The sequence below is a fragment of the Narcine bancroftii genome, chromosome 6 (genome assembly GCF_036971445.1).
Source record: "Narcine bancroftii isolate sNarBan1 chromosome 6, sNarBan1.hap1, whole genome shotgun sequence".
NCBI lineage: Eukaryota > Metazoa > Chordata > Chondrichthyes > Torpediniformes > Narcinidae > Narcine > Narcine bancroftii.
This window is the reverse complement of record NC_091474.1, coordinates 30,226,408-30,251,932: the sequence shown is the minus strand read 5'-3', so window position 1 is coordinate 30,251,932 and position 25,525 is coordinate 30,226,408. Positions and strand designations below refer to the sequence as shown.

At 44.1% G+C, this 25,525-nt stretch overlaps 1 protein-coding gene across 3 annotated transcripts in view; it reads left to right on the top strand.

Annotated features, from left to right (window-relative positions):
• Positions 1–17,248, top strand: part of mmp24 (matrix metallopeptidase 24) — a 79,345-nt gene extending 62,097 nt beyond the window's left edge. For all 3 annotated transcript variants that reach the window (XM_069884581.1, XM_069884580.1, XM_069884582.1), the window contains 6 exons: positions 5,988–6,149; positions 6,962–7,176; positions 10,112–10,250; positions 12,366–12,516; positions 13,989–14,104; positions 15,014–17,248. In XM_069884581.1, the coding sequence (XP_069740682.1) occupies positions 5,988–6,149; positions 6,962–7,176; positions 10,112–10,250; positions 12,366–12,516; positions 13,989–14,104; positions 15,014–15,351 (1,121 nt within the window). In that variant the 3' untranslated portion in view covers positions 15,352–17,248. The remainder of the gene's footprint in view (positions 1–5,987; positions 6,150–6,961; positions 7,177–10,111; positions 10,251–12,365; positions 12,517–13,988; positions 14,105–15,013) is intronic.
• Positions 17,249–25,525: the final 8,277 nt, after the last annotated feature.

Sequence of the window (25,525 nt, the reverse complement as noted above, 5' to 3'; positions counted from 1 at the left end):
GGGCGACTACATCTTCACTGCCTGCTGACACAGCTAGTGCATTTGCTAGCACAAGCAGATTCCAACCACTACAACAGGTCACTGAGGAGGAGGAGGATGAAGTCATAACAGACTCACTGGAGAGCAATAACAGTGCAGAGGAAGAACAACAACAAGCTACACAGATGAAAGCCCTACTGTTTGAGCTTTTTGGCTGTTTACCTTTACCAGAGAGCACCAAGTGTACCCTTGAAGATGTATTGAGAGAACTGAGAATTTCAACAAAAAAAACGAACAAGTATCATAAGGCTGTGAACAATATGCAAATTGCCATGGATAACTTGGATGTAAGAGTTAAGACTTTAGAAGATGGAATGGAAGATGTAAAGGAAAGAGTTGAAAAAGTTGAGTATGAAACAGATGTGTGGGCCACTGAAAGGAACAAAATGTGTTTTAAAAATTGGATACACTAGAAAATGTTATTAGCAGGAATAATATCAAGATTGTTGGACTTATAGAGATCCTATTTATTTCTTCCAAGAATGGATACCTAGAATGCTGAGAGCAGAAGAGGTTGGACAACATATTGAAATTGACAGGGCACATAGATCCTTTTATACTGCAACCAACACCAGATCAGAAAACACATTCTATATTCATTAAATGCTCAAGGCATCAAGACAGGCTGCAGCATCAAAGGGAGTAATAGAGAGAGGAGGTCCACTGGAATATGAAGTAAATAAAGTATTCTTCTATCTGGATACAAGTGCTGCACTGTTGAAGCAAAGATGAGATTTCAATCTGATTTATTTAAAAAAAAAATCTCTGGCAGAAAGGTTACAAGTTTGTGCTAAGACATCCAGCAACTTTGAAAATCATTCAGCCAAATGGTGGAAATAATTTTTTTCAGACTTTAAACTTGCAGCAGAGTTTGTGTAATCTTTGCAGAATGTTAAGCCACTGGAGTGATTAATTCATGACAACTTTGTATTTTTCTGCTTTATTTAGATATTACTTTTCTATAAAAAGAATGAGTAATTATCATACAGAGAATTTTCTGGGGGGTTGGGGGGGCGGTGATGAAAACCTGATCCCTATCGTATCGTGTACATGTGTGGCATTTGCCACAGCTCGTAAAATGGGGTAGCATTGTATATTATATTAACAACGTTAATGGGCGGGGTTTGCTTAATTATTATGGATAATACTACATTCTTTCCTTTTTCTACTTGGTTTGCTGAAGGGTGTGTGTCTCACCACGGAAGAATAAGCAACTTTGAAGAAGAGATGGGGGAAGCATAAAGTGAGAGTATAATGAGCTTTTGTAGAGATGAATAATACAGTCAAGTTTATAAGCTTTAATGTTAATGGTTTGAATGGCCAGTGAAGAGAAAGAGTGTTAGCACACATTTTTTAAAAAAAAGGGAGTAAGCATTCCTACAAGAAACTCATTTAGTTGAAAAAAAGCATCAAAAACTAAAAAGGGACTGGGTTGGCCATGTATTTGCCTCCTCAGTCAATTCAAAAGCAAGAGGTATGGTGATCTTGATGTGGAACAACCTTCCAGTTAGGATACAGGACGTAGTAATACATCCAGCAGGCATGTAATAGTGCACTATCAAATATATTCTGAATCCTGGACCCATGAATCTATATGCACCAAATGTTAATGATGAGAAATTGATCCATGAAACGTTTCTTAATTTGGCAGATGCCTATGAAAATATTTTAGTGGGAGGAGATTTCAATTTTTTGTTTGGACCCAATTCTAGATAGATCCAGTGATAAGGGCAAAAGCCATAAAGCCATTTTGAGAATAATGAGAGAGCTGAACTGAGTGGACGCCTGGGGAAGGATTCATCAAAGAGAAAGATTTTTTTATTATTCAAATAAACACGGTTCCTATTCTAGGATGGATTTATTTTTGATATCAGCCCGATTAGAGGGGAAGATCATGGATTCTGAATATAAAGCAAGAATTTTAGCAGATCACTCACCTCTATCATGATGTCATTTAAAGAAAGATCAGTCTATTAGATGGTGTCTTAATTATTCACTGTTGAGAAGATCCGACTTCTGTGATTTTTTTTTATTAGGAGATAAATTCAGATATTTTGAGTCCAACTGCAATTCATCTACTGATAAATTTATTATATGGGATGCTCTGAAAGTATATTTAAGAGGACAAATTATAAGCTATATTTCTAAGATCAAGAAGGAATAAACAAGGGAGGTGGAGCAACTGGAAAAATAAATACTTTATTTGGAAAAAGACCTTCAAATGAGGGATTCTGAAGAGAAGTGCAGACAGCTTATTAATAAAAAACTTCAGTATAACGCATTGCAAACATATAGAATAAAAAAGCAATTACAAGAATTAAACAGGTGTTATGAACTAGGTGAAAGAGTCCATAAAGTCCTTTCTTGGCAGTTGAAAGCAGAACAGGTCTCAAGAATAATCAATGTGATTAAAAACAGATGCGAATGTGACCAGTTACAAGCCTCAAGAAATTAATGAGGCTTTTAGACTATTTTACTCCAAGTTATACCAATCAGAATCTCATGGAAGAGTTTCTCACAAATTAGGCTTCCAAGGTTAGACCTGGAAGAACAGGTTTAACTTAATGCCCCCTTTACCCATATGAAGGTGAAGGAGACACTGGGTTCTTTGCAAATCAATAAATCTCCAGGAAAGGATGGTTTTCCCCTGACTTTTATAAAGAATTTAAAGATTTGCTGATTCCTATTTTTATGGAGGTGTTAGATCAGGCGTTGGAAACACATACCCTCCCAGAATCATTCTCAACAGTGATAATTACAGTAATACCAAAAAAAATAGAGATCCATTAAACCCTTGGCAAATAGATTAGCAATTTTTTTTGCCATAAGTAATAAATATGGACCAAATGGGCTTTGCAAAAAAGAGACAATCTGCTGATAATGTAAGTAGATTGCTTAGTATAATTCATCTGGCACAAAAGAGAGGTGATTGAGTGTAGCTGTGGCTTTAGATGCAGAAAAAATATTTGATAGACTGGAGTGCAACTTTCTATTTAAAGTACTGGAAGATTTAGATTAGGGCAAATTTTTATAAATTGGATTAAGGCATTGATTCTAAAGACAAAGATTATGTGGAAGTATTGGGTTACAAAATAAATTAGGATAAGAGTGAAATTATGCCATGTACAGAAGGGGGTTATACCCAATGCCAAAGCGATATCTAATTTAAGTGGCCATTAAATGGAATAAAATATTTAGGAATACATACAGATAACAATTTAAAGAATTTATATAAATTAAATAACTCACCTTTGCTTAAAAAGGTTGACAACTTGAACAGCTGGACAACTTTCCCAATAGCATTAGTTGGAAGAGTTAATTGAATCAAATGAATATATTTCCAAGAGTTCAGTATCTATTTCAAACATTGCCCATTCCATTAACCAATAAGTTTTTTTTCAGGAATTAAATAAATGTCAGAAAATTCCTTTGGAAGGGTAAGATGTCCAGAGTCTCCATAGAAAAATTAACGATGTTATGATTTGGGAGGTTTACAATTCCCAAATTTTAAACGTTATAACTGAGCGGCCCAGATGAGATTCCTTACTTCCTTTTTTGAGAAAGGAAACAAACCTGCATGGTTAAAAATAGAACCAGAAAAAGTAGTAGAGAGAATAAAAGAAAATTTTATATATAAATGGGAAGCAAAATTAATATCTGGTGAGAAAGAGAAGCCCCCTTGTTAAAACATAATTAATATTTGGTATAAAATAAATTATGAGATTGGAACAAAAGGGGGGGGGGGGTCTATCTCCTAAAACACCTCTGATTCAAAACAGGCTCATCCCTTTTACCATGGGTAATAAAATTTTAGAGACTTGGTCTCATAAGGGGATCAGATATATTGAGGATTGCTATGAGCAGGGGCACTTATGTCATTTGAACAATTAAAAAATACATATGGAAGCCTTAACAACACAATCTTCTGCTATTTTCAGTTAAGAGCATACATAAGGGAAAAATTGGGGCCAACAATGTTCTTATCAAACTGTAGTGATATGGAGACTCTGATTCGAGAGAAATTCACTCCGGCAATGTACTTCAAATGGGAGCCCCTAAACAGGGGTTTCATAAGTGTAGACAGAGATGGGAATCAGACTTAAATGTAAGTATTGATGAGCAAAACTGGTCTGGTTTATGTAAGGACAGAATGACAAATACAATAAATGGAAGGTATAGATTAGTACAATACAATTTTTTTGCATCGGTTATATCTTACACCACAGAAGTTAAAGAGGTTAAAGTCAGACTTATCAGATAAATGTTTTAGCTGTGGTGAGGAGATAGGAACTTCCTTACACTCCAAAGTGTGACCTTTTTGGGTGGATTTGGGAATTTTTTTAGAACAGATTATTGGAATTTCACTTCCACAAAACCCAGAATTGTTTTTACTGGGAAATATAAGTGGGATAAGACCAAAATTGAAATTATCTAAATATCAAGTTGAATTTGTTAAAATTGCATTTGCAGTGGCCAGAAAGTATATTTCAGTTACTTGGAAGTCTGACTCTCATCCAGGTATAGCACGCTGGAATGCAGAAATGCATAGCTGTGTTCCCTTTGAGAAAATTACTTAACAACCTAAGAAATAAGTATGACATATTTTGAAGGGCCAGAGATAGGGTCAATGTAAACAGGCTATTTCCACCGAGATTGGGTAAGGTAAGGAGTAGAGGCCATGGGTTAAGGGTGAAAGATGAAATGTTTAAGGGGAACCTCATCACTCAGAGTGGAATGAGCTGCCAGTGGAGGTGGTGGATGCACATTTGATTTTGACATTTAAGAGGAGATTGTAAAGGGTCATTGGATAGGAGAGGTATGGAGGACTATGGTTCAGGTGTAAGTCTATAGTGTAAAAAGTAGTTTGTCATGGACTAGGTGGGCCAAAGAGCCTGTTTCTGTGCTGTGGTGCTCTCTAGTTCTGGACAGTGTGGATATGGAGAAGATGTTTCCTGTCATGGGAGAGCCTTGGATCAAAGGTCACAGCCTTGGGACAACCCTTTGGAACAAAGATGGGGAGAAGTTTGTTCAGCTAGAGAGTGGAGAACCTCTGGAATTCATTGCCACAGAGGATTATTGAGGCCAAGACATTGGGTAGATTCAGAATGGAGGTTGATAGGTTCTTGATTAGTTAAGGCATTAAAGGATGTGGGGAGAAGGGGGTTGAAAGGAAAAATGCATCTGAAACAATATGAATGGCAGAACAAACTTGATGGGCTGAATGGACAAATTTTGTTTCTAGGTCTCATGATGACACGATCCACCCTATCTCTGCCCCTGATGATTTTATAACCTTTATAAACTGTGACTTCACATTGAAGGTCTCCATCTCAGCACATTGCGTTACCATGGTATCACTGACTTTCCCATGGGGCCCTCTTGATTGTACAAACAGAGAGTATGTTAGATTGTCGGTATGTTTAACTCAGGACCCTCCCTAACATGCTCCCTTGCACTTCACTTGTAGCCCACCATTCTTGCTCACTGCCTGTTTGCCCTCCACCATCCTTGCGCACCGATCCCGCAACCTGCCCCTCTGCAACCCACTGTGCCCCTGCTGAAGTAGACCAATGTTCTAGTGCAGGATGCAAGGTGGATGCAGATTGTACAGCTCTGCAGTCCGACCAGCACCCATGCTGCAACTGCAGCCTGCAGTCTGCTCATCTTTGAGGACAACTTGGCCTGTCATTTTCTTTTTTCTGGGTTGGGGGAGTGGGATCTCATGATAGTTGGGTGTGACAGGTCTTGGAGAAGAGGGAGGTGATAGCTGGGGCTTTGTTCAGATGAGCTCGGGATTAATTGGCATTTAGATAGTAATGTGGACCAAAGCTCAGTCCTGTAGATCCATGTCCCTGGGAGATCCGTGTCCCCAGGAATTTCAGTTGCCCTGATGCAGTGGCAGGCTGGGCTGTGCAAATGTTCACCACTGTTTGGTCTTACGTCCTCAGGTAACGACCTGTTCCTGGTTGCTGTTCATGAGTTGGGTCACGCCTTGGGTCTGGAACACTCCAACGATCCCAGTGCCATTATGGCTCCCTTTTACCAGTACATGGATACAGAACACTTCAAACTGCCACAGGATGATCTACAAGGCATTCAGAAGATCTATGGTAATCCAAGGACCCTTCCCTGTGTTGTGTTTAAGGGATGGCTCAGTTCTTCCACATCACTGTATTCTTTTACTGCACCAGAGTAGGTGACCACTGAGCCATTCCTGTGGTTCCACTGACTAGGTCAGGGTAACAACCGTTGGCTTTTCTTTCCTGAACAGAAGTGCACGGGAGTGAATCTAGCAATTTGTCCTTGAGATGGGGAGGAGGGGGGCATCGGTCCATCTAATCAGGATGGATTCCTACCCAATGCTCACCTTGAGCAGCAGTTTGAACCTTCTCCTCCTTTTGTCTCTGGTTAATGATAGACTGTGGTCCCAATTGACCGGAAGTACCCAGGACTAGGAGGTCCTCCCCCTTGAGGCTGACGGTACTATTTGAGCTCACAGTTGAATTCTGTACCAGCCATGGCCTCATCCCTTTACATTTACAAACCTGGTCAGTGTGTACAGAGTGTGGGGGGTGGGGGGGTGCAGGGCGTGGTTGGCTTCCGCAGCCTGTGTGGGACCAGGCAGGGATACTGATCGAGTGATGGGAGATCTCTGGAAAGCAGCTGAGCGTTATTCCACTTTAGTGGCTGGGAATTGGTCAGGGTTTTATGTCTTAATATTTTAATGTGTTTAACTTCTGTTCCAATTTATATTTATGTAAATCTGCTCCGTGGTCCTGGAAAAACTCTATCTCATCTTTACTGTGCAAGCATGGTATGAGCGATAAATAAAAGGTGACTTGATTTGACTTGAGTTTGTATGGACTGACTTTCCTGGTCCTATTTGCAGTTCCTGAGTAACACTGCCCTTGGTGATCTCTAGGGCCCCCCACAGAGACCCTGGAGCCCACCAGGCCTCTGCCGACCCTCTCTGCACGCAGGATCCACTCTACTTCAGACAGAAAGCAGGAGCGACAGCCCCGGCCTCCTCGGCCACCTTCTGGGGAGAGGCCCTCGTACCCTGGCTCCAAACCCAACATCTGCGATGGACACTTCAACACTGTGGCCTTGTTTCGAGGGGAAATGTTCGTTTTTAAGGTGAGCATTGTTGAAATGTAGTGATATTTTAAAATACTTTCTTGGTATCTGGACATTGTTGGCAAGATCTGAATTAATTGTCCATCCTAAACATTGTCAGAAAGGTGGTGGGGACAAACAGCTGCTTTGCAAGGTCCCAGGATTTGGGCCCATCCATGAAGCAATCATAAACTGGGCTGATGTGTGGCCTGGAGGAAACCTGTGGGTGATGGTGGTGCCACGTATGTTTGCTGCCATGCTCCTGAAGGGTACAGAGTCCAGATTTGGGAGATAGACGTAGATGGTCTGCTGCCCGAACATGGAGGTCACCTGCTGCGTCCCAGATGGTGTTAGGTTTCCTGGGGGTTGTTGGTACTGCCTTCGCCCAGCCAAGTGGATTGAGAGTAGAGAGGCTTTTATGGTTTGTGAGGAGGGCCATGTCACTTGTGTGAATGTGGAACTGCTGGTTCCAATAGATCCTCATCAGTGGCATTCTTCTGCGCCCCAGTGTCAGCCTACAACAGGACTCAATTCTGAGGGACATGGGCACATTTTTGTTGTTGCTAATTTTAATTTCTTTAGTTTATTCTCAAATGTTAAATGTCTGGACAACTTTGGCAGTCAATGAGCTCCCCACCCTGGTGTGTCTTTGCTGGATATAAAGCCGTGAAAACTCAAGCCAACTTCAGGACCAAGGTTTTAAAAATTCAAATTTCAGGTGACTGGCGAGGCCAGCATTATTTCCCATTTTTGCTAGGTGCAGGTTAAAGTTTCCTCGATCTGGGAAGATTCAAATCTGTAAAATCTCTCAGTGACGAGTCTAGCTTTTTTCTGCGGTTCAACTCCTTCAGGACCTGCTTGTTTTGATTGTTGTTCATTAGCATTTTTTTTGCCAGTTTTGATCTTGTTTTGTTCCCAGCTACCTGTCTGCCTTCACATCACAGCCCCTCTCCCCTATTTACAGTCACCATTGTGGTAGAGAGAGTAAGTTGTATGGTTACAACATTGCTTTATCAATCTTCTCAGTGCTATTTTCCACTGCATCAATTAAAACTTTAAAATGACTTGCAGGCTTAAAACACCTCACTGTATGTTTAAGCTTTTTTCTACAATCTCAATATTATGCATGAAATCTGGAAATGCTGGAACCTCTGTAAGAGAGCGTTACCTGTGAGATGGAAACCGTTAATAGTTCATCAGATCTGGGAAAAATCTAATGTATTTTAAGTGGGAGGGAGGAGCTGAGAAACAGCTTTTTAGCATTGTGAGTTGCTCCTCTCTACACTGAGCAAGTCTTCCCTCTCGCACCCAGCCCATTTATCATTCTGTTTCTCTCAGCATCAACATTACTAGGAGGTGGACAGGTGGTGGAAGTGTCAGTGGAGAGCACTTTGACCATAATTCTGAAAGTTTCAAGGTTGTTATGAAGGGAATAAGTTTGGTCCTCATGTTAAGGTTTCGGAGTGGGGGAACCTGATTTCACAGCGTAAGAGAGGACCTGGGGAGCGCAGATGAGGAGCACATACCTGCAGATAAAACAACATCTGACATGTGGGAGCCTTTAAAATGGAGTTGGTGTGAGTTGAGGGCCAGCAATAAGGGTGAAAGGCACGGTTAGGAAACCTAGGATGACAAGGTTTCGTCAGGAAACTGTAGCGGGTATGAACAACTGGGAGTGAGGGATATGGAGTGTGTGAGAGAACATTAAAATTAGGAGGGCAAAAAGGGAGCTGACCATATCCTTGGCAAAAAATAATTAAAGAGAATACAAAGATATTCTATTGGTATATCAGGAGCGAGAAGAAAGTAAGGAATGCATCCCACTTTGTACACTTCCATCAAATCTCTCCCTCCTTCTCCAACGCTCCAGGGAATAAAGTCCTAAACTAATTAGCCTTTCCCTTGAGGAAGGGCTCAGGTCCTAAATGTTGGTAATAAAACTTTACCTCCTATGGACGCTGCTTGAGTTCCTCCAGCATTTCTGTGTTTTTACTACAATCACGGTGTCTGCAGACTTCCATGCTTCAACCTTCCCCGAGACTCAGTTCTTGAAGCCCCGGCAGCGTCCTTCTGAAGTGTTCTTTTTAAATTATACACTAAAAGAGTTTAGACAAATTTATTTTGCTTTCCTGAAGGATATAACACAGTACGACTCCGATTATCCAAAATTGGATTCTCCAAAATTGTTGTTTATCTGAAATTTTTTTTAAATTTCGGATAAATGAGGATATCCGAAACAAATCAGAAATCCTCATTTATCCAAAATTTTTCCGAGCTGAACTGACTGGGTACGTCGGGCTCCTGTCAGGAGCTGGGCCTTGGTGGGGAGGTGTTGGAGATTGGCGGCAGCCAGTACTTTTTTTTGGTGAGAATTAAATATTATTTTAATGCTTAAAAAGCCTTCACTTGTTGATTGTTGTTATTTAAACGCTGTTAGAAATGATTTGCTGTTGCTTCTGGGCTGTTTTTTTAAAAAAAGACCAGTTCTCCAAAAAAAACTTTATCTAACATGGGCCCTATCCTGACCATTTCGGATAATTGGAGTTGAGGGGAGTGTGTGTGTGTGAGAGAGAGATTGGGTAGTCAGTCAGAAGGGACAGCCTCGAGGTGAGGTGCATGTGTGTGGGGGGTCGGGATTGGGAGGGAAGAATGTGAGGTGTGTTTTATTTTACACGGGGGTAGTGCATGGAACAGGGTGGCAGTGAAAGAGATATGATATGGGGTTTACATAGATGAATGAACATAGAGAGGGGAGAGGTATGGACAAAGTGCACGCAGATGGGATTGATTTAGTTGACCTCCCGAATGGTACGGACACAAGGGCTGTACTCCTCTGTGGCCGTGCCACTGAGAGAATGAAGATTGGTCAGGGAGGCTGGAGGTATAGAAATCAGGGTCACAGGCGGAGAGCTGCAGGAACATTACCACCACGTCATTATCTCTGTGGCTGTTGTAGGATCGCTGGTTTTGGCGCCTGCGCAATAACCGGGTTCAGGAGGGCTACCCCATGCAGATTGACCAGTTCTGGAAAGGCCTCCCCACCAGGATTGATGCCGCCTATGAGAGATCCGACGGCAAATTTGTTTTCTTCAAAGGTAAGGGAACTTGTTTAACAGTCTTCTTATGTGCACCCCCTCTGGACATGGGCACCAGCAGCAATGCATTGCCCGTTCCTTAATGTCCCTGGGCGAGGAGATGAGCTGTCACTGTCCCGGGGGGAGGGGCTTCAAAGGTGAATCCAGTTTGTTTATTACCTGATGCAGTGATAAGGGATGTTATGCAAGCAGACCAGTAAACATCTCAAACATAGTACCAGAAGTGGGACAGGTGACACCTGAAGAGTTACAGAGAGAGATCTGTTGGTACAGAGCACAGGCAATGTAATTTAACTATTTTGGGGGTTGGACTGGTGAGGATGCAAAGGATGGAGTGTTGTACTAACGAGGAGAGACAGGAAAGGGGGTTTGTTTTCCTTGGACTGGAGAGGAGAACAACATTCTGGAACTGAGCTGCAGAACACAGCGGTTGCTGTAAATCTGAAATGAGCAGTGTTCCCACGGGAACGAAGAGGTTACCTATAAATTTAATTTAGACATACAGTACGATATAAGGCCATTCCGGCCATGCCATCAAAGTACAGCCAATTAACCAGCAACCCCAGTGCGTTTTTGAATGGTGGGAGGGAACTGGAGCCTCCGGGGAAAATCCCGACCCCCCCCACACAGATGCAGGGAGAACATACCAACTCCTTACAGACAGTGCAGGATTCCAACCTCGGTCCCAATCACTGGCACTGGTACAGCATTGCATTAACCACTAGGCCAACTGCCAACCTGAGTGATCTTAAGATTTATAAAACTATGGGGGACTAAATAGTCCCTTTTCTGTTAGGAGAGTGGAGCCTTGAACTAGAGGGCAGAAATTTAAGGTGAGAAAACAGGCATTTAAAGGAGATTTGAGGGGTAGGTTTTTCCACACAGAGAGGGTCATGGGTATCTGGAACAAGCTGCCAGAGGAGCAGATACAATGACAGCGCTTAAATGATGCTTGGATGGGAGCATTTGAGGGATTCAGGCTGCATGAGGGAAGATGCAAGTAGAGTAAGTGGACTTCACTTGGCTAAAGGGACTCTCAAAAAGGTAAAAATATATTCAGCAAGAAGCTATCCCAGAGTAGAGCTGTTGGCAGTCCTGTGGACAGCCCCAGGCATTCGTGGAGATGTGACTCATTTTACCGTGTAACAAGGGGGAGCCATGGAATTAGGGTATGCTTGTATCATTTTCTCAGCCAGCCAGCTGAACAAGAGCACCTTGCTCTCCCTACACTGGTACCATGTTCAGTGAGCAGTGACCCAGGCCTAAGTGAGAGTCTGCATAAATCCTTGCACAAAAATAAAAAATTTTTTAAAAATTAAAAAAAAAATCCTTACACGAGTAGAAGCATCCTCTGAACCATCATTGCCAAAGCATCCTAACCACCGATTCACTGGCAAAAGGTAGCACCCCCTCCAATAACAGGAAACTCTTGGTCTCAGTTCCCCTTGACCCCACTTGCACCATCCTTTTACCTCTTCCCTTGCCACTATCCAGTGGCCTAACTACCCAGCCAGTTACAGCAGTGATTCACTTGCACTTCCTCCTGTTGTGCACTGCAGGTGGAGATCGCAGTATGATCCAACATCTCTGGAGGGAGGAAACCAAATTGAACACCTGCTTGGTTGAAGGCCTCTGTTCCATTGATAAGGGTGATCCTCAGCTTCCAGTAGTTGTTTAATTTTGGTGCTGGGTGGACTTTATCCCCAAACCTTGGAGCTAACAATGTTCACCTTACACCCCTGACTGCTAACTTTCTCCATTGTCAGGAGCACAACGGAGCATCTCCTTTCTGTGGGCAGTGCTGAGGGCCCTGGTGTCTTTAATACAGCTTTTGTCGCTGCTGGGGTGTCCAATGCACAGGGAGGGAGGGGGATTAACTGTTCAACAGAGATGTGCCTTCACTGGGATTCCTCAGTCACTAGAAGCATTTGTAGTGATCACTTTTGCCCAGCATTGACCTGGACTGGTCAGGCTTTGACATCCAGGGTTGTGGACACCACTTCAAGGTGCCGAAAGGGCTTTCCTCTGGAAGCTGAAGGAGAGGGAATGGGGACCAGTCACCCAGCACTTCACTGTTGCTTTGCACTTGTGTGACTGTATGTTATTGGTCCACAGGCGACAAGTACTGGGTGTTCAAGGAGGTGACGGCAGAACCTGGCTACCCACATGGTCTGCTGCAGTTGGGCAAAGGGCTTCCTCGGGAAGGAATCGACACAGCCCTTCGATGGGAGCCCGTCGGGAAAACATACTTCTTCAAAGGAAACAAGTAATCACAATCTCTTCAATCTGTGGCTACAATACTGATGGTCTTTCTAAAGGTGCACGTGTGGGTCAAAAAGACTTTATACCCACCTTCCTTGCATTGTTAAATAACTCCTTATTTGGATTGTAAGTCGTGGCCTCACTGGATTCTCAGTGAGTGGGAATGGTGGTCGGGCATCCATATTATCCTGTTTTTTGTTGCACCGTGTCTGATGAAACTAGAGAAGAGGCAGCTGTGGAGGCCTTGTTACAGCCACACGAAGCTACGTGTTCCCTCCAACGTCACACTATTGACATGTTGTAAAAAGCAGTGGATTAAATATTGAACTCTGTCATGCATTGGCCATTGTCTCTGATCTCTGCCAGTGAGCTCCTGTTGGATCCAACCTTCCACCTTTCCTCAGGCCTAGTGGCCATTTATTTTTTGACCAGTATGCTGTGTGGGACCTTGTCAAAACCCTTGCTGAAATCCGCGGAGACCACATCAGAGTCACTGCTCTCATTAATTAATGTTACCCCCAAACTTCTGAGCTAGTTGGTCAGGCACAAGTTTCTCCAAATTGATCCAGGCTGACACTCCCTGATTAGTCTGTGCCTTTTTAAAGTTTGTACTGAATTGATTCAAATAAATTTCCCAGCACCACAGTTAAACACAGACCATTTGGTTTATCACTTTTTAGCAATGACGCAATGCTAACAGGTGTTCCAATCTCTGCTCATCCCCTGGCACCAGGAGGATTGAAGACTCTGCAGTCACTTTCTCCTCCGTTTGGTAGCCAAGGATTTTCCACCTGGGTCGGCTGATTTATCCACCAGTGGCTACATCTTTGGTTTGTGAGTCCTGGCCATACATTGATTTGTTACATTCATTGTCCTATGAATGGCCTGGCTTCTTGTGCCCCATGCTGGTGTCTTTGTTTAGATCAGGCGTCATAGTGTGTGTGGGGTGCAGTTGGTGTAACCAACATTTAACACTCCATCCCCTCCTGCACGGGGACCCAGTCAGCACCTCAAGCGGGGTGGGGGGGGTGGTCTGTGCGGGTGCTCACTCACTGCAGATGCTGCAGTAGGTGTAACCAACATTTAGCACCCCCCCCCCCCCACAGCATCTGCACATGGACCTAGCCAACACCTCAGGGCACCAGAGACCCACCAGTTTGTGGCCATCTCTGTTCATCCCACAGACTATCCCAGTCACCTGGTGTGTGAGCTTCCCCTGCCTCTGCCGTCCCATCACATTGGTGGAATTCCCAGCACTCTTGTTGTTCACTGATTATGTGACCACTAATAATTGGCATTCCCCCTCTGCCCAGAACCAAAAGCGTAGGACTCAGCCCATGATTGCTGGGAAGGTGGGGCAAGGAAAGTTGGAGCAGTGGTGAAGAAGAGATGAAGGTCCCTGGGGAGGTGGTCCAGGGTAATGACAGGTCCTGGTGAAGGGTCAGTTATGTACTGAAGCTGTTACTTATTTGACAGGTACTGGAGATACAACGAAGAGAAGCAGGCATCAGACCCTGGATATCCTAAGCCCATCACCATCTGGAAGGGAATCCCAGAGGCTCCCCAGGGGGCCTTCGTAAGCAAGGAAGGAAGTAAGTTTGAAGCAGCAAGCCTGGTTGCCTTGTGGGAGTCTGTGGGAAGCGGGTGGGCCAGGGCTGCTTTGAGAGGGTCTGTGGAAAGTAGGTGAATCTTGGCTACCTTGTGGGGGTCTGTAGGAAGTAGGTCAGTCTGGGCTGCTTTGTGGGGGTCTGTGGGAAGCAGGTAGATCAGGACTACTTTGTGAGGGTCTGTGGAAAAGAGTGGGTCAAGGTTGCCTTGCGGGGGGGGTCTGAGGTAAGTGGGTGGATCTTGGCCATCTTGTGGAGGACTCGAGGAAGTAGGTGAGTCTGGGCTGCCTTGTAGGGGTCTGTAAGAAGAAGGTGGGTCTGGGCTGCCTTGTTGGGGGTGGGGTTACGTGGGAAGTAGGTGAGTCTGGATTGCCTTGTGGGTAGGAAGCAGGTGGACCTGGGATGTTTTGTGGGGGAGTCTCTAGGACGCAAGAGGGCAGCATTGGCAAGGATTGCCTTGTGGGTAGGAAGCAGGTGGACCTGGGATGTTTTGTGGGGGAGTCTGTAGGACGCAAGAGGGCAGCATTGGCAAGGTCCTAGGTTTAGCCTCCAGGGCACCAGATCAGCTGGGGCCTCCATACAGGAGGGAGCAGCAGGGAGGGATGGTGCCAGATGATGACACAGCTCTGGGCTGTGTGGTGGTTGAGCTGGTATTTGGCAGAGGACGCTGGTTTGTGCAGTTAATTGGATGAACCCAATGATCCCCATCTAGTACAGGAGAACATTCCAGTCACGGAAGCCATACAGATCTCTGCTGGAGTGCCCATGCTGATCTGATCACAAAGCCCCCTCTCTGTTTGGGAAATACATTTGTCCTGGTGTGGGCCCTGCCCAGGGACTGCAGACAGAGTGCAAAGCTCAAGCTGATTAACCTTTCTTTGTTTCTTCCATTAGCCTACACGTATTTTTACAAAGGGAAACAGTACTGGAAGTTTGACAATCAGAAGCTGATGGTGGAGCCAGGATACCCCCGGTCAATCGTCAAGGACTGGATGGGCTGCAATCATAAAGATGTCAACACAAACCGAGACAAGCATCAGTCCCATGATGATGTGGACATCATGGTGCAGATCAATGATGTGCCCAGCACCGTGAACGCCATCGCTATCGTCATCCCCTGCATACTGTCCCTTTGCTTCCTTGTGCTGGTCTACACCATCTTCCAGTTCAAGCAGAAAGGGTCGCAGCAGAACCTGGTAACGTGCAAACACTCAGTCCAAGAGTGGGTCTGAGGATCTGGGAAAAGAAATCCATTTGTTCACAAGGGCTCTTTCTGAATGAGGCGGAAATCTTCCATCTGTGGGGAGGAGAACTCGAGAGGCTGGAATCTCTGAACCTTGCAGTGTTTGTGGTGTTTACTGAACAAGGGGACTATGAGCTCCCATCGCACACACCTGCCATCCTCCAATGCCTCATTCATGATCGTGACGTGCCATTTAGTTAGCCCAGTCGGCCTGCGTACTTTCATTGGTCAGTGGGTGGACCTCAACAAAGGCGGTTGCCAAGACGCAAGGATGAACTGGGTCTGGGTTTCTCATTCTGCGATGTCGAGTGGTTGTTTGGCAGATGCTTGCACCAGAACACATTCTTTAAACACTCCAAACATCTACAAACAGAAATGTTGAACAAGAAAAGTTGTTATTGGTCATGACAGAAGCAAGATATCTAAAGCCAAACGGACAAAGATCTCGACTCTTAATGTGGTGTTATTTTATTACACATGAAGCGGAACATTGGAGAAAAGAGATCACAAACTTGTTAATCTACAGATCTACAGGGGATTAAAAATTTCAGTGTATTTTGAAATAAGTGGGGGCCAAAATATCTACAATAGTTAAACAGCCTTAAACCATTTTTGTTCGTTGTTTGGTCACGTCTTGAATGTCAACATTTACAACTTGTTGTGAACCTTCATCAATGTCATTGATGAAACTTTGACCATAGTATGAGAGGCCGAATGAATTTGGGCCTTCAGGCCCAGCATGCTGAATGGTCAGTGTTAGCAGTGCCCGTGTAGTGGAGAGGCAGATCCAGACTCTCTGCCACACAGCAGCACCCTGAACCAATAGAGGTGCCACCTGATCCTTGGTGAATGGTCACTTCTCCAGAAGGGAAGGTGATGAATGGGAAATGATGAGGATTTGGCTCTGAGCTGATCATTGCAGTATTATTCAGTGGTCCGTGTTAAAGTTGTCACATGGCTATGTCTGATGAACAACTTTGTGCTGATCTGATGGATGAATGATTAGGCAAGGTCCCAGATACTCCTCATTGTCTTCGGGGTGCTCTGTCTGCTGGTCCCCAGGGTAGGGGAGTGGGTGAGAGCAACTGCTACTGCTGATCCCATTGCTTTGAAAGGGATTTGAAAACAAAGACATGTTCCAGTGTAGGGAGAATCTTTTTGCATAGCTGCACCAATCCTGTTTGTTTTGTTGACACTGGATTAAAAAATATGAGAGAATATTCCCCTCCATTTACTTGTTTTCTTGACCAAGATTTCAAGTGTAAATTTTTAACCCGGTGGGCAGTTTCAGATGTTTGTGTGTGTGGCTCAGAGGATGATGAGGCTTGTACATCAGGACCTCACTTTGTCGTTCTGTTCATTAGGTCCTGATGGTGGGCAGTATCAGAGGGACTTGTAGTTACTTATCGGCCCAAACATCTTGGATGGCCATTTGTTCAAATCTACAGTTCAAACCTTCACCATAAACTAAACAAGGAAAGGCATAAACATTAATGTGGAGCAAAAGGAGTTTTTAGTTCAGGATGAAAGTATGTGTCTCATCGAAGTATGGGAGATGGTGTACAAGTCACTGTTGTCAGGTCTGGTCCACATAACATTAGTTGAGTTTCGGATAATCTGCAACTATCAAGAAAGAATGGTTGAATGTTAATTAATTTCATTAATTTTCTAAGCTGCCTTTTCTCTGATTAAATATTACAGTGCATTCCTTGGCAGCTGCACCATGTACCATTTCAGTTGCTGCTATGCAGACAGCAGATGTACCAGCGCAAGAGTCAGCCACCATCAGCCTGTTGTTTGCACATCGACATCAATGATCAGTTTTAATGTTCTGGTTTTCCCATAGAAACCAAATCTGATGTTGCTATAAAGTACATATCCAATTACTTATGGGCTAGAGCTGATTTTTTTTTAAATGTTTGAATTGTTAATTATTTATTAAATCTCTTCATATTTCACCTGTGGTACAGTTATGTTTCATATGTCCCTCTAACCATTACTATTGTACTCAAGATGACCTGCTAAAGCTGACACATCAATCAGAACAGAGGCCATCCAGTAATATCTCTGTAAACTTGAAGAAGGTTTGTGCATTCTTGAATTATTGAGTGTTAATTGAGCTGAAGCTTTGTACAGATGTAAATGTTGAGAAAAGATGTAGAAATTCTTTGTAAAGTTTAACAAAAAATCATGGAAAGATTCACAAAATTGTCTCTTTTTTTCCCCCCTAACGTCATTATCACCCAGAGGGGTTGTTCAGAGTTGGGCATTTGGTGAGATTCCAATTCCTTTTAGAAATGAAATTGGTTCTTTTCTGGGCCAGCTGCATTGGCTAATATCCTGCTGTGACTGCCTGGACAGATTGTGTGAATGGTCTTTTCTGCCATTGAGACCCTATAATCCTGGTTTCTGATGGAGTTTCTAGTGAGACTCTCTAATCCCAGTGTGTGATGGAGTTTCTGGTGAGACCTGTTTACCCGGTGTGGGACAGAGTTTCCAGTGAGACCCTCTTCTTCCGGCACGGGTGATCCTGTACTTCCATTGTGAGATGGAGTTTCCAGTGAGACCCCCTACTCCCGGTGTGATTGAATCTGGGCTCTTGGTGTGTGATGGAGTTTCCGATGAAGGACCCTTTACTCCCAGTAGGTAACTGAGTTTCCAGTGAGGGACCTTGTACTCTTGGTAGGTGACCGAGTTTCTGGTGAGAGCTATGGCAGTGTCTTCCTTTAGCAGTTTCCCCACCTGCAGATTCAGATTTGGCTTCTGTTGGAGCCAATTTGTATATAAAAATGGCAGCAGCCCAGAAGACAGTAAAAACTGCCAGCTCCATTGCAGTTACTGGGTTCAATGTATTTCCACACAATGATGGCAGGGATGATCTGTATCCATCTGTCTTCCTTCAATACAGAGAGAGGCAGCTGTACAATGGCCTTTCATCAGTGATTGGCCTGTTCCTCCAATTGAACATTGATAGTCCTTTCACGGTAAGATTTGGATGAAGCCCCCTCCACTCCCCCACGATCACATCTGAGGCACCGATGGTCACTAGTACTCCCAGCCCTACCACAACAGTTAGAATTGGCATAACACATGAAGGCCAAAGGGGCTGTACTGTAGTGTTCTATGTTCGAAAGCAGGTGAAACTCAGCAGGTCAAAAACAGTGTACTTTATAAAGCAAAGATAAAGATGCATAAACATTTCAGGCTTGAGCCCTTCATCAAGGTATGAGCAAAATGTAGAAGAGGAGATATCAAAGACAAACAGAGGAGGTAAAGCAAATACTGTGGTTGAAGTAAAAACACAATGCTGGAGAAACTCATCAGGTCAAACAGTGTACTTTATAGAGCTAAGATAAAGATACATGACCAATGTTTCGGGCCTGAGCCCTTTGTCAAGGTATGAGCAAAATGTGGGCAGCTGCCCAATTTCAGGACGGACTAAAGGGCTGTTGCTGTGCTGAAATGTTTTATGGTTCTATCAAGGTATGGGCAAAATGTAGGCAGGCAGCCCAATTTGGGCGCCTGTCTACATTTTATTCATACCTTGATGAAGGGCTCAAGCCTGAAACATTGGTTATCTTTGCGACATAAAGTACACTGTTTGATCTGCTGAGTTTCTCAGCAGATTGTGGTTTTACAAACCAAGAGGAGTTATTGTTTTGGAAACTGTTTTGCTTGTTTAGGCCTGAGGAAATGGGAACTGGAGGAGGCCCTTCACATCAGTCCCACCATTAGATGTGCTTGTAGGTGATCTGTCCCAGCCTCACTTTCTCTTCACCACTTTCCAACAGTCCTCAATATTCCCATCTGTCTTCTCTCTAAATGTTTCTAGTGATCAAATATGCAAACTATCCTGCCTACATTTTGTTCATACCTTGAAGGTCTCAGGCCTGAAAAGTTGGTTTTGTATCTTTGCTATATAAAATACACTGTTTGACCTGCTGAATTTCTCCAGCCTTGCTTTTACTTTTGTTAGAACTGGCTGGCAGTCTACCAACTAGACATCGGTTTTGATTGACACAAGGAATAGACTGTCAGTGACCTCTGTTGGATTAACCCTGGACCACTGTTGTCCCACTGGCAAAAAAAAATTTAAATGGCTTGGGTTTTTTTTAATTTGAGATGAGGCAAAAGTAACTTTGAAAGTCTCCCAGTGCCAGCTCAGCCAGAGTTGCTGTGAGTGGTGATGACCATTTTGCCCATCGCCATGTTGGCTAATCGTGGATGTGGAGGAAAAGAAGCTGGTGAGAAATTGAGAAAAATCAACTGGCTGATCTCAAGCACTTATAATAATAGATCAGGAAGAGTTGAAGGTGCTCATGAGTGTTTTGTGGAAGAGATGGACACTAATGATTTCAGAGTTGGAAGAACAGCAGGAGGAAAAATCATGGTTGATTTTGTGGGATGAGGGCGGAGGGAAGATGTGAGTTTACTCTCAATGCATGAGCAGCAACTGGATGTGTACTTTAAACACCAAGACAGAGGTCACATGGATAAGGACAATGGGTGGCGTGGGCTGACACTGGGTCTCTGCTTTATGCTCCACGGAGACAGCGAAGGTCGTATTTTGGGGAGTTTGGCCTCTGGTACCGGGAACATGGGTCATATCCAGACCCAGCTGTGGGATGGATGCAAGGACAAACAATCTTATTAAATGATACAAAACAAATTTTAAACCACAAAAGGAGATGTAATGAAAAGAAAATGGTTGTCACAAGATTGGACTGAATAAAACAGAACTAACTCACCTCCATGAGGTACCTGCAGGTTTCATTTGAATAAATAGAAAAAATTAATGTTGCCTGGATTTGTGAATGAGTTGAGTTGAAGTGAGCAATGTCAGTGAAGGTGGGTTTTGAGTTGCCATCTCCTGAGGTCTTTGCCTTAGCCATCACATTCCTACTGGGTCCCCCATCATCCTGACTCCACAATAGATGGTTGTTCTGAGTGAAAGTGGGTGTTGATGGAGACAGAATCAATTTTCCCCATTTACTGGATGGCAGCAGTTGAAGCCGGCTGACAGCTCCTGGTCTGCTGCATGACTGTCCACAGCATCTATCTTTGGCCTATGTAATGGAATTTACAGGCAGTTTCAGCAACTCTCATCAACACAGACCACGATGATCAGTGCCCCCTGCCGCTGATCTGCTGATGTCAGTGGCTTGGAGGAGACCACAGCAGGGCAAACACTGAAGGTGTTTTTATTAACTGATATTTGTTCCCTGCTATTTTAAAAGATTCAGCATAATCTCATTTTCACAACAATGAGAACCCATAATCATAAATAAAAGAATTGAGTACAAGTTGTATAAGACATTGGTGAGGCCAAATTTGGAGTATTGTGTGCAGTTTTGGTCATCAAACTACAGCAAAGAGATCAATAAGATTGAAAGAGTGCAGAGATTTACAAGAATGTTGCTTGGACTTCAGGAACTGAGTTACAAGGAAAGATTAAACAGGTTAGGACTTCATTCCATGGAGAGTAGAAGAATGAGGGGAGATTTGATAGAGGTATTTAAAATTGTGAGGGGGACAGACAGACATAGGCTTTTTCCACTGAGGGTAGGCAAGATACAATCCAGAGGACATGGGTTAAAGGTGAAAGGGGGAAATTTAGGGGGAACTTCTTCACAGAGAGTGGTGGGAGTGTGGAACAAGCTGCCAGCTGAAATGGTGAATGTAGCCTCAATTTTAACATTTAAGAAAAATTTGGACAGGTACATGGATAGGAGAGATATGGGCGATGGACTGGGGGGCAAGTTGTTGGGATTAGACAGAATAGTAGTTTGGCACAGTTGAAGAGCCAGCTTTCTGTGCTGTAACATTCTATAATTACCCAGCACAAAACAGGCCCTTCAGCCCACTGACCACATCACCCATTGAAGTTTGTCCTATTTGGTGCACATCCTGCTGAACCTTCCCTGTCCATGTATCTGTTGCAATGTCTTTTAAACACTAATTGCAGATAAGGGGACGAGGTTCATGAATGGGGACTGGGTTAGTGAAAGTGTAGGGGAAGGTGGAATGGTTTCAGATTCTGATGATTGAACACAACCTTTGAGTGGGAACATGATAGTTAATCTAGGAACAAATATCTGAGCCAACCAATCATAGTGAGGCTTTTCCCTTTATTGAACAGCATGTAGCAGAATTGATTTATAACAGCATACAAACAAAAAAAAATACACTCGTTCGTTTCTTCCAGCACACCATGAAGTTGACTTTCTTTATTAACCACTAGACACACAATGAATGGTCCGCTGATTCTGGCTCCGACAAAGAACATGGACCATTGATATAAGCTGGCTTCAACCTGTCGTTCGAAACCATGTCAGCTTTCTCATTCCTGATGATTACAAAAGTCTTCAGGTGATGAGGTAAGACCTGGGGGGAAAAAAACCATCTGACAGCTGCTGGGCTTTTCCATTGCATATGGTTTCAAAATATTTTCCTGGGGATTGGTGGCCTTGTGGTGATCTGGAGAATTCACAGTAGCGTCTAATTTAAAGTGGATAGTGATGAAAATAAACCCCTTACAGGAGTAGTTGAGGAGGTCAAATTGAAGGTTACCTCATCATGTTCAAGGACATTTGGTGACGGTCTTTCGAATGTCCACCCTCAGTCAGGTGGTGGATCATGCCAACCTTGTTATATCCCCGACCTCTGCATTGAATATAGATGGAGTGGCTTCTTCTCTTAGTTAGCAGGAGCGACTGCTTACTGCTCCTTGTGAAGCACCAGGACCTTCTCAATTGAAGATGGCTGCATTGGAACAGCAAGTGGCAGACTGACTACGCAAGTCCCGGCTTTGGCAACTCAACGGAATTCCTTCCATTGACCTGGTTGGAATCGTGGTGGTTGAGGACATGGTGTATCGGGACCTACCACATCGGTTTCCTCACTCACAACACATGGTAGAGGCGACGGATTTGTTGGAAGCATCAGAGATTTTGTGCAGCTTCCTGGTCCTGTCAGCCACTTTGCGACTTCTATAAATGACAGCTGGGAAACAACCAGGCCTGGCAGTAGAGGCAACTGCTGCCCAAGGGCACATCATCCGCCATCTTTTCCTCAGGTGTTTCTCAGGTGTTCAATTGTTGATTCTAGTGCAGAGATTTCAGTGGTCCCTCCAACCCCTGAAGAAAGCAGACATTCTAATGTCATGTGACCTTGTAGTCATTGTGAAGAGAATGGGGATGACCAAGAGCTTCTCGACTGTCTCAGCTGTCCCATCTGTCATTGGTTGTTTACAGACCCGGTTCTGGTGCATTGTGGCCATACCTTCTGCTGCTCTTGCATTGAGACTTAATGGCAGATCCAGGGTGAGTTCAATTTGTTACCCCGAGAACAGCCAGGATACCCCTGATGCAACCCTGTAATCCAGCCATACACTGAGGATGAGGTCAGGCAGTTTCCGCAGCTGGAAAGCCACATTGAGGGGGACAAGGATCTGTGCACCGAGCACTGGGAGAGACGGAGTCTCGTGTGTGAGATGGTCAGGATATTGATCTGCTTGGTGTGCAGAGACTCCAAACTTCTCAAACAACACCGCTTCAGACAACGAGATGAATTCATTGCAAGTTCCAAGATCAAAGATGCTGCTATCCTTAACTCATTGAATCAGAAGAATCAAGAACATGAGGTTGCAAGAACAAAGGAAATGGGATGCCATCTGATCTGCACGTCACAGCAGTTTGCTGACCTGCACCTGTTTCTTAATGAGCATGAGCAGCAGTTGATGGGGCAGCTGGAAGCTCACATGGAAAATAACTTTGCCACAATGGAAGGCAATCTGATTAAGATATGAGCATTGCTCTTCTCTGTGGAGTTGGAGACAACTAACTTCAAGGCAAAGCTGAAGCGGAATGATATGATCTCCCTTCAGGAGATCAGCTGCTAGAGGGACAGTCTCGCTGGAGAGACTCCCGCTGTGATATGAAGGAACATGTGCCTGGCAACGTTCCAGGGTCCCCAGACTGCTCACCTTTGGTTCCTACTGTCCGACGACCTTACCAGCATGATGGTTGGAACAAGCAGGCAGCTGGATTTCGGCTAGTGTGTCTGTAAGCTGTTATAAATTAGTGCTGTTAAAAGTATACCGATTAGAGCAACATGCACACCTCGTGAAGTTGGTACCATCTCCCTGGGATAGGGTGTCATCTGCGGGCCACACTGTGGTGAAGTTGGCTCCATCTCCCTGGGACAGGGTGCTGTCCACATGGCTATATTGTGGTGAAGTTGTATCCATCTCCCTGGGACAGGGTACCATCTGTGTGGCCACTCTGGCCATCCACTGCCCTGTGACTCAGTACCAGTTTGTGCAAACTGTCATGAAGCGCATGTCGTCAACATTCCTGCTTGCAATGCGTATTTGGGGAACGGTGGTTATCTCCACTGGCTCTGACGGACTTGATGGAGCTGGCGGCCCCTTTCCCTTCCCTGTGGTTTCTCCATTTGGGCCTGTTCCTCGGTGATCATTGCTCTGCTCTCCACCCATTGCTGGCTATGGAAACCAAATTACAGAGTTAGTGAACTCTCCAGGAGACCATGACCAAGCAGCATCCCTCCCTGACCTCCTCATTAATTTACTCTTCACTAATCTGTGGAATGTCAGTGTTGGAGAAACTAATCCCACTCTCTGTGAACAGCTATGGAGCAGATCTCAGTTAGAACCACAAGCAGTAGTACAAGGTTTCCAGTAAATCACATGAAGTAACGGCGATATTGGCTCAAGGCCTTGTTCTGGAGAACATCAGTAGAACCAATGTTGTGTTCCACCATGACCTGTCCAGCCAGGGCATCAGTGGTGGTTCACTGAGGGCAGGGGGGTGTGCTGGGGATGCGACACAGTGAACAGCAGCTCAGCAGTCACAACCAACCAATCACATATCTCTCTGCAAAGGCCATTGCAAATGGGAAAGGATCCACAACATCCCATCCTCCATGATGAGTGTCCTAGCATGTGGTCCCAAAGCCTCGGCTATAGGCTTCATAACCACCTCAGGCCCCTTTACAATTACAGAAATTGTCAAGGAACAGTGGAGAGAGCTGGATGCAGCAAACATCATGGGACCATTCAACTTTCTAGCTGTGGTGCTGAAGACCTGCATTCCTGAGATAGCTGAGCTGTTGCAGGACAGGTAAAATACTGGCAATTATCACATGATGTGTAAACAGGCCCTTTGTACCACCTCATCCCAAACCAACCAACATGTCCTGCCTAAACCAAAACTTGACTGCTTCACAGGAAAGGGAGCAGGTTCCTGGGGGGTGGGGGGGTGGGAGGGGAGTGTGGAAGAGAGAGAGTAAGTCATAGACAACAAAAAGTTGAGAATGGTTGCTCCAAACCATCTTATTCATGTATCCATCTAATTTTTTTTCTTAAACATTGCTATCATACCTGCCTCAACCATCTCCTCCCACAGCCACCACCCTGTGTATTTTTTAAAAAAAAGTCACCACTGAGGTTACTGTTAAATAAACCTGTGTCCTCTGGTTACCAACTTCCCCTGCTCTGTGCAAAAGGACTGTGACTACCCGATCTGTTCCTCTCGTGATTTTATACACCTCTGAGATTACCTCTTATCATCTGCGCTCCAAGGAATAAAGCTGCAGCCTGCTCAACCTCTCCCTATTATTTATTTTAATATCTTATTTTTGATTTTCCAAAGACTCATGCAAATCCAATAAACAAAATATTAGATTCTCTTTCCATGTAATGCGATTTATAGAGTCCAAATTTCCCCCTCCTTACACTCTCCCCTCTCTATACTTTAAATTATACAAATACCAAAATATAAAACACAAACATACAAAAACTACCTAAATACCGACAAAGACAACAATCCTCCTTGAAGCTAGAGGACCTCGGGTGTTAAATAAGAACAGGTATGGGCAAAAGCTCACGTTGTCTGCACCGCATCCCCCATTTCATACTCTAAATCCTTTACCTGCTGGGACAGATTGTTTCTTTTCCTTTCTTCATGGAAGGGGAAAGGGATGTGAATTATATTTGTTCACCAATCTGTTCATCCTCAGATAGGGTTGCCACACTTCAACTAATGTGTTATATCTCTTCCATAAATTGTACGTGATTTTCTATGTATGTAATTCCATATTCCATCGTTCAATAATTAGCTGGGAGGTGGACTTCCACGTAACCG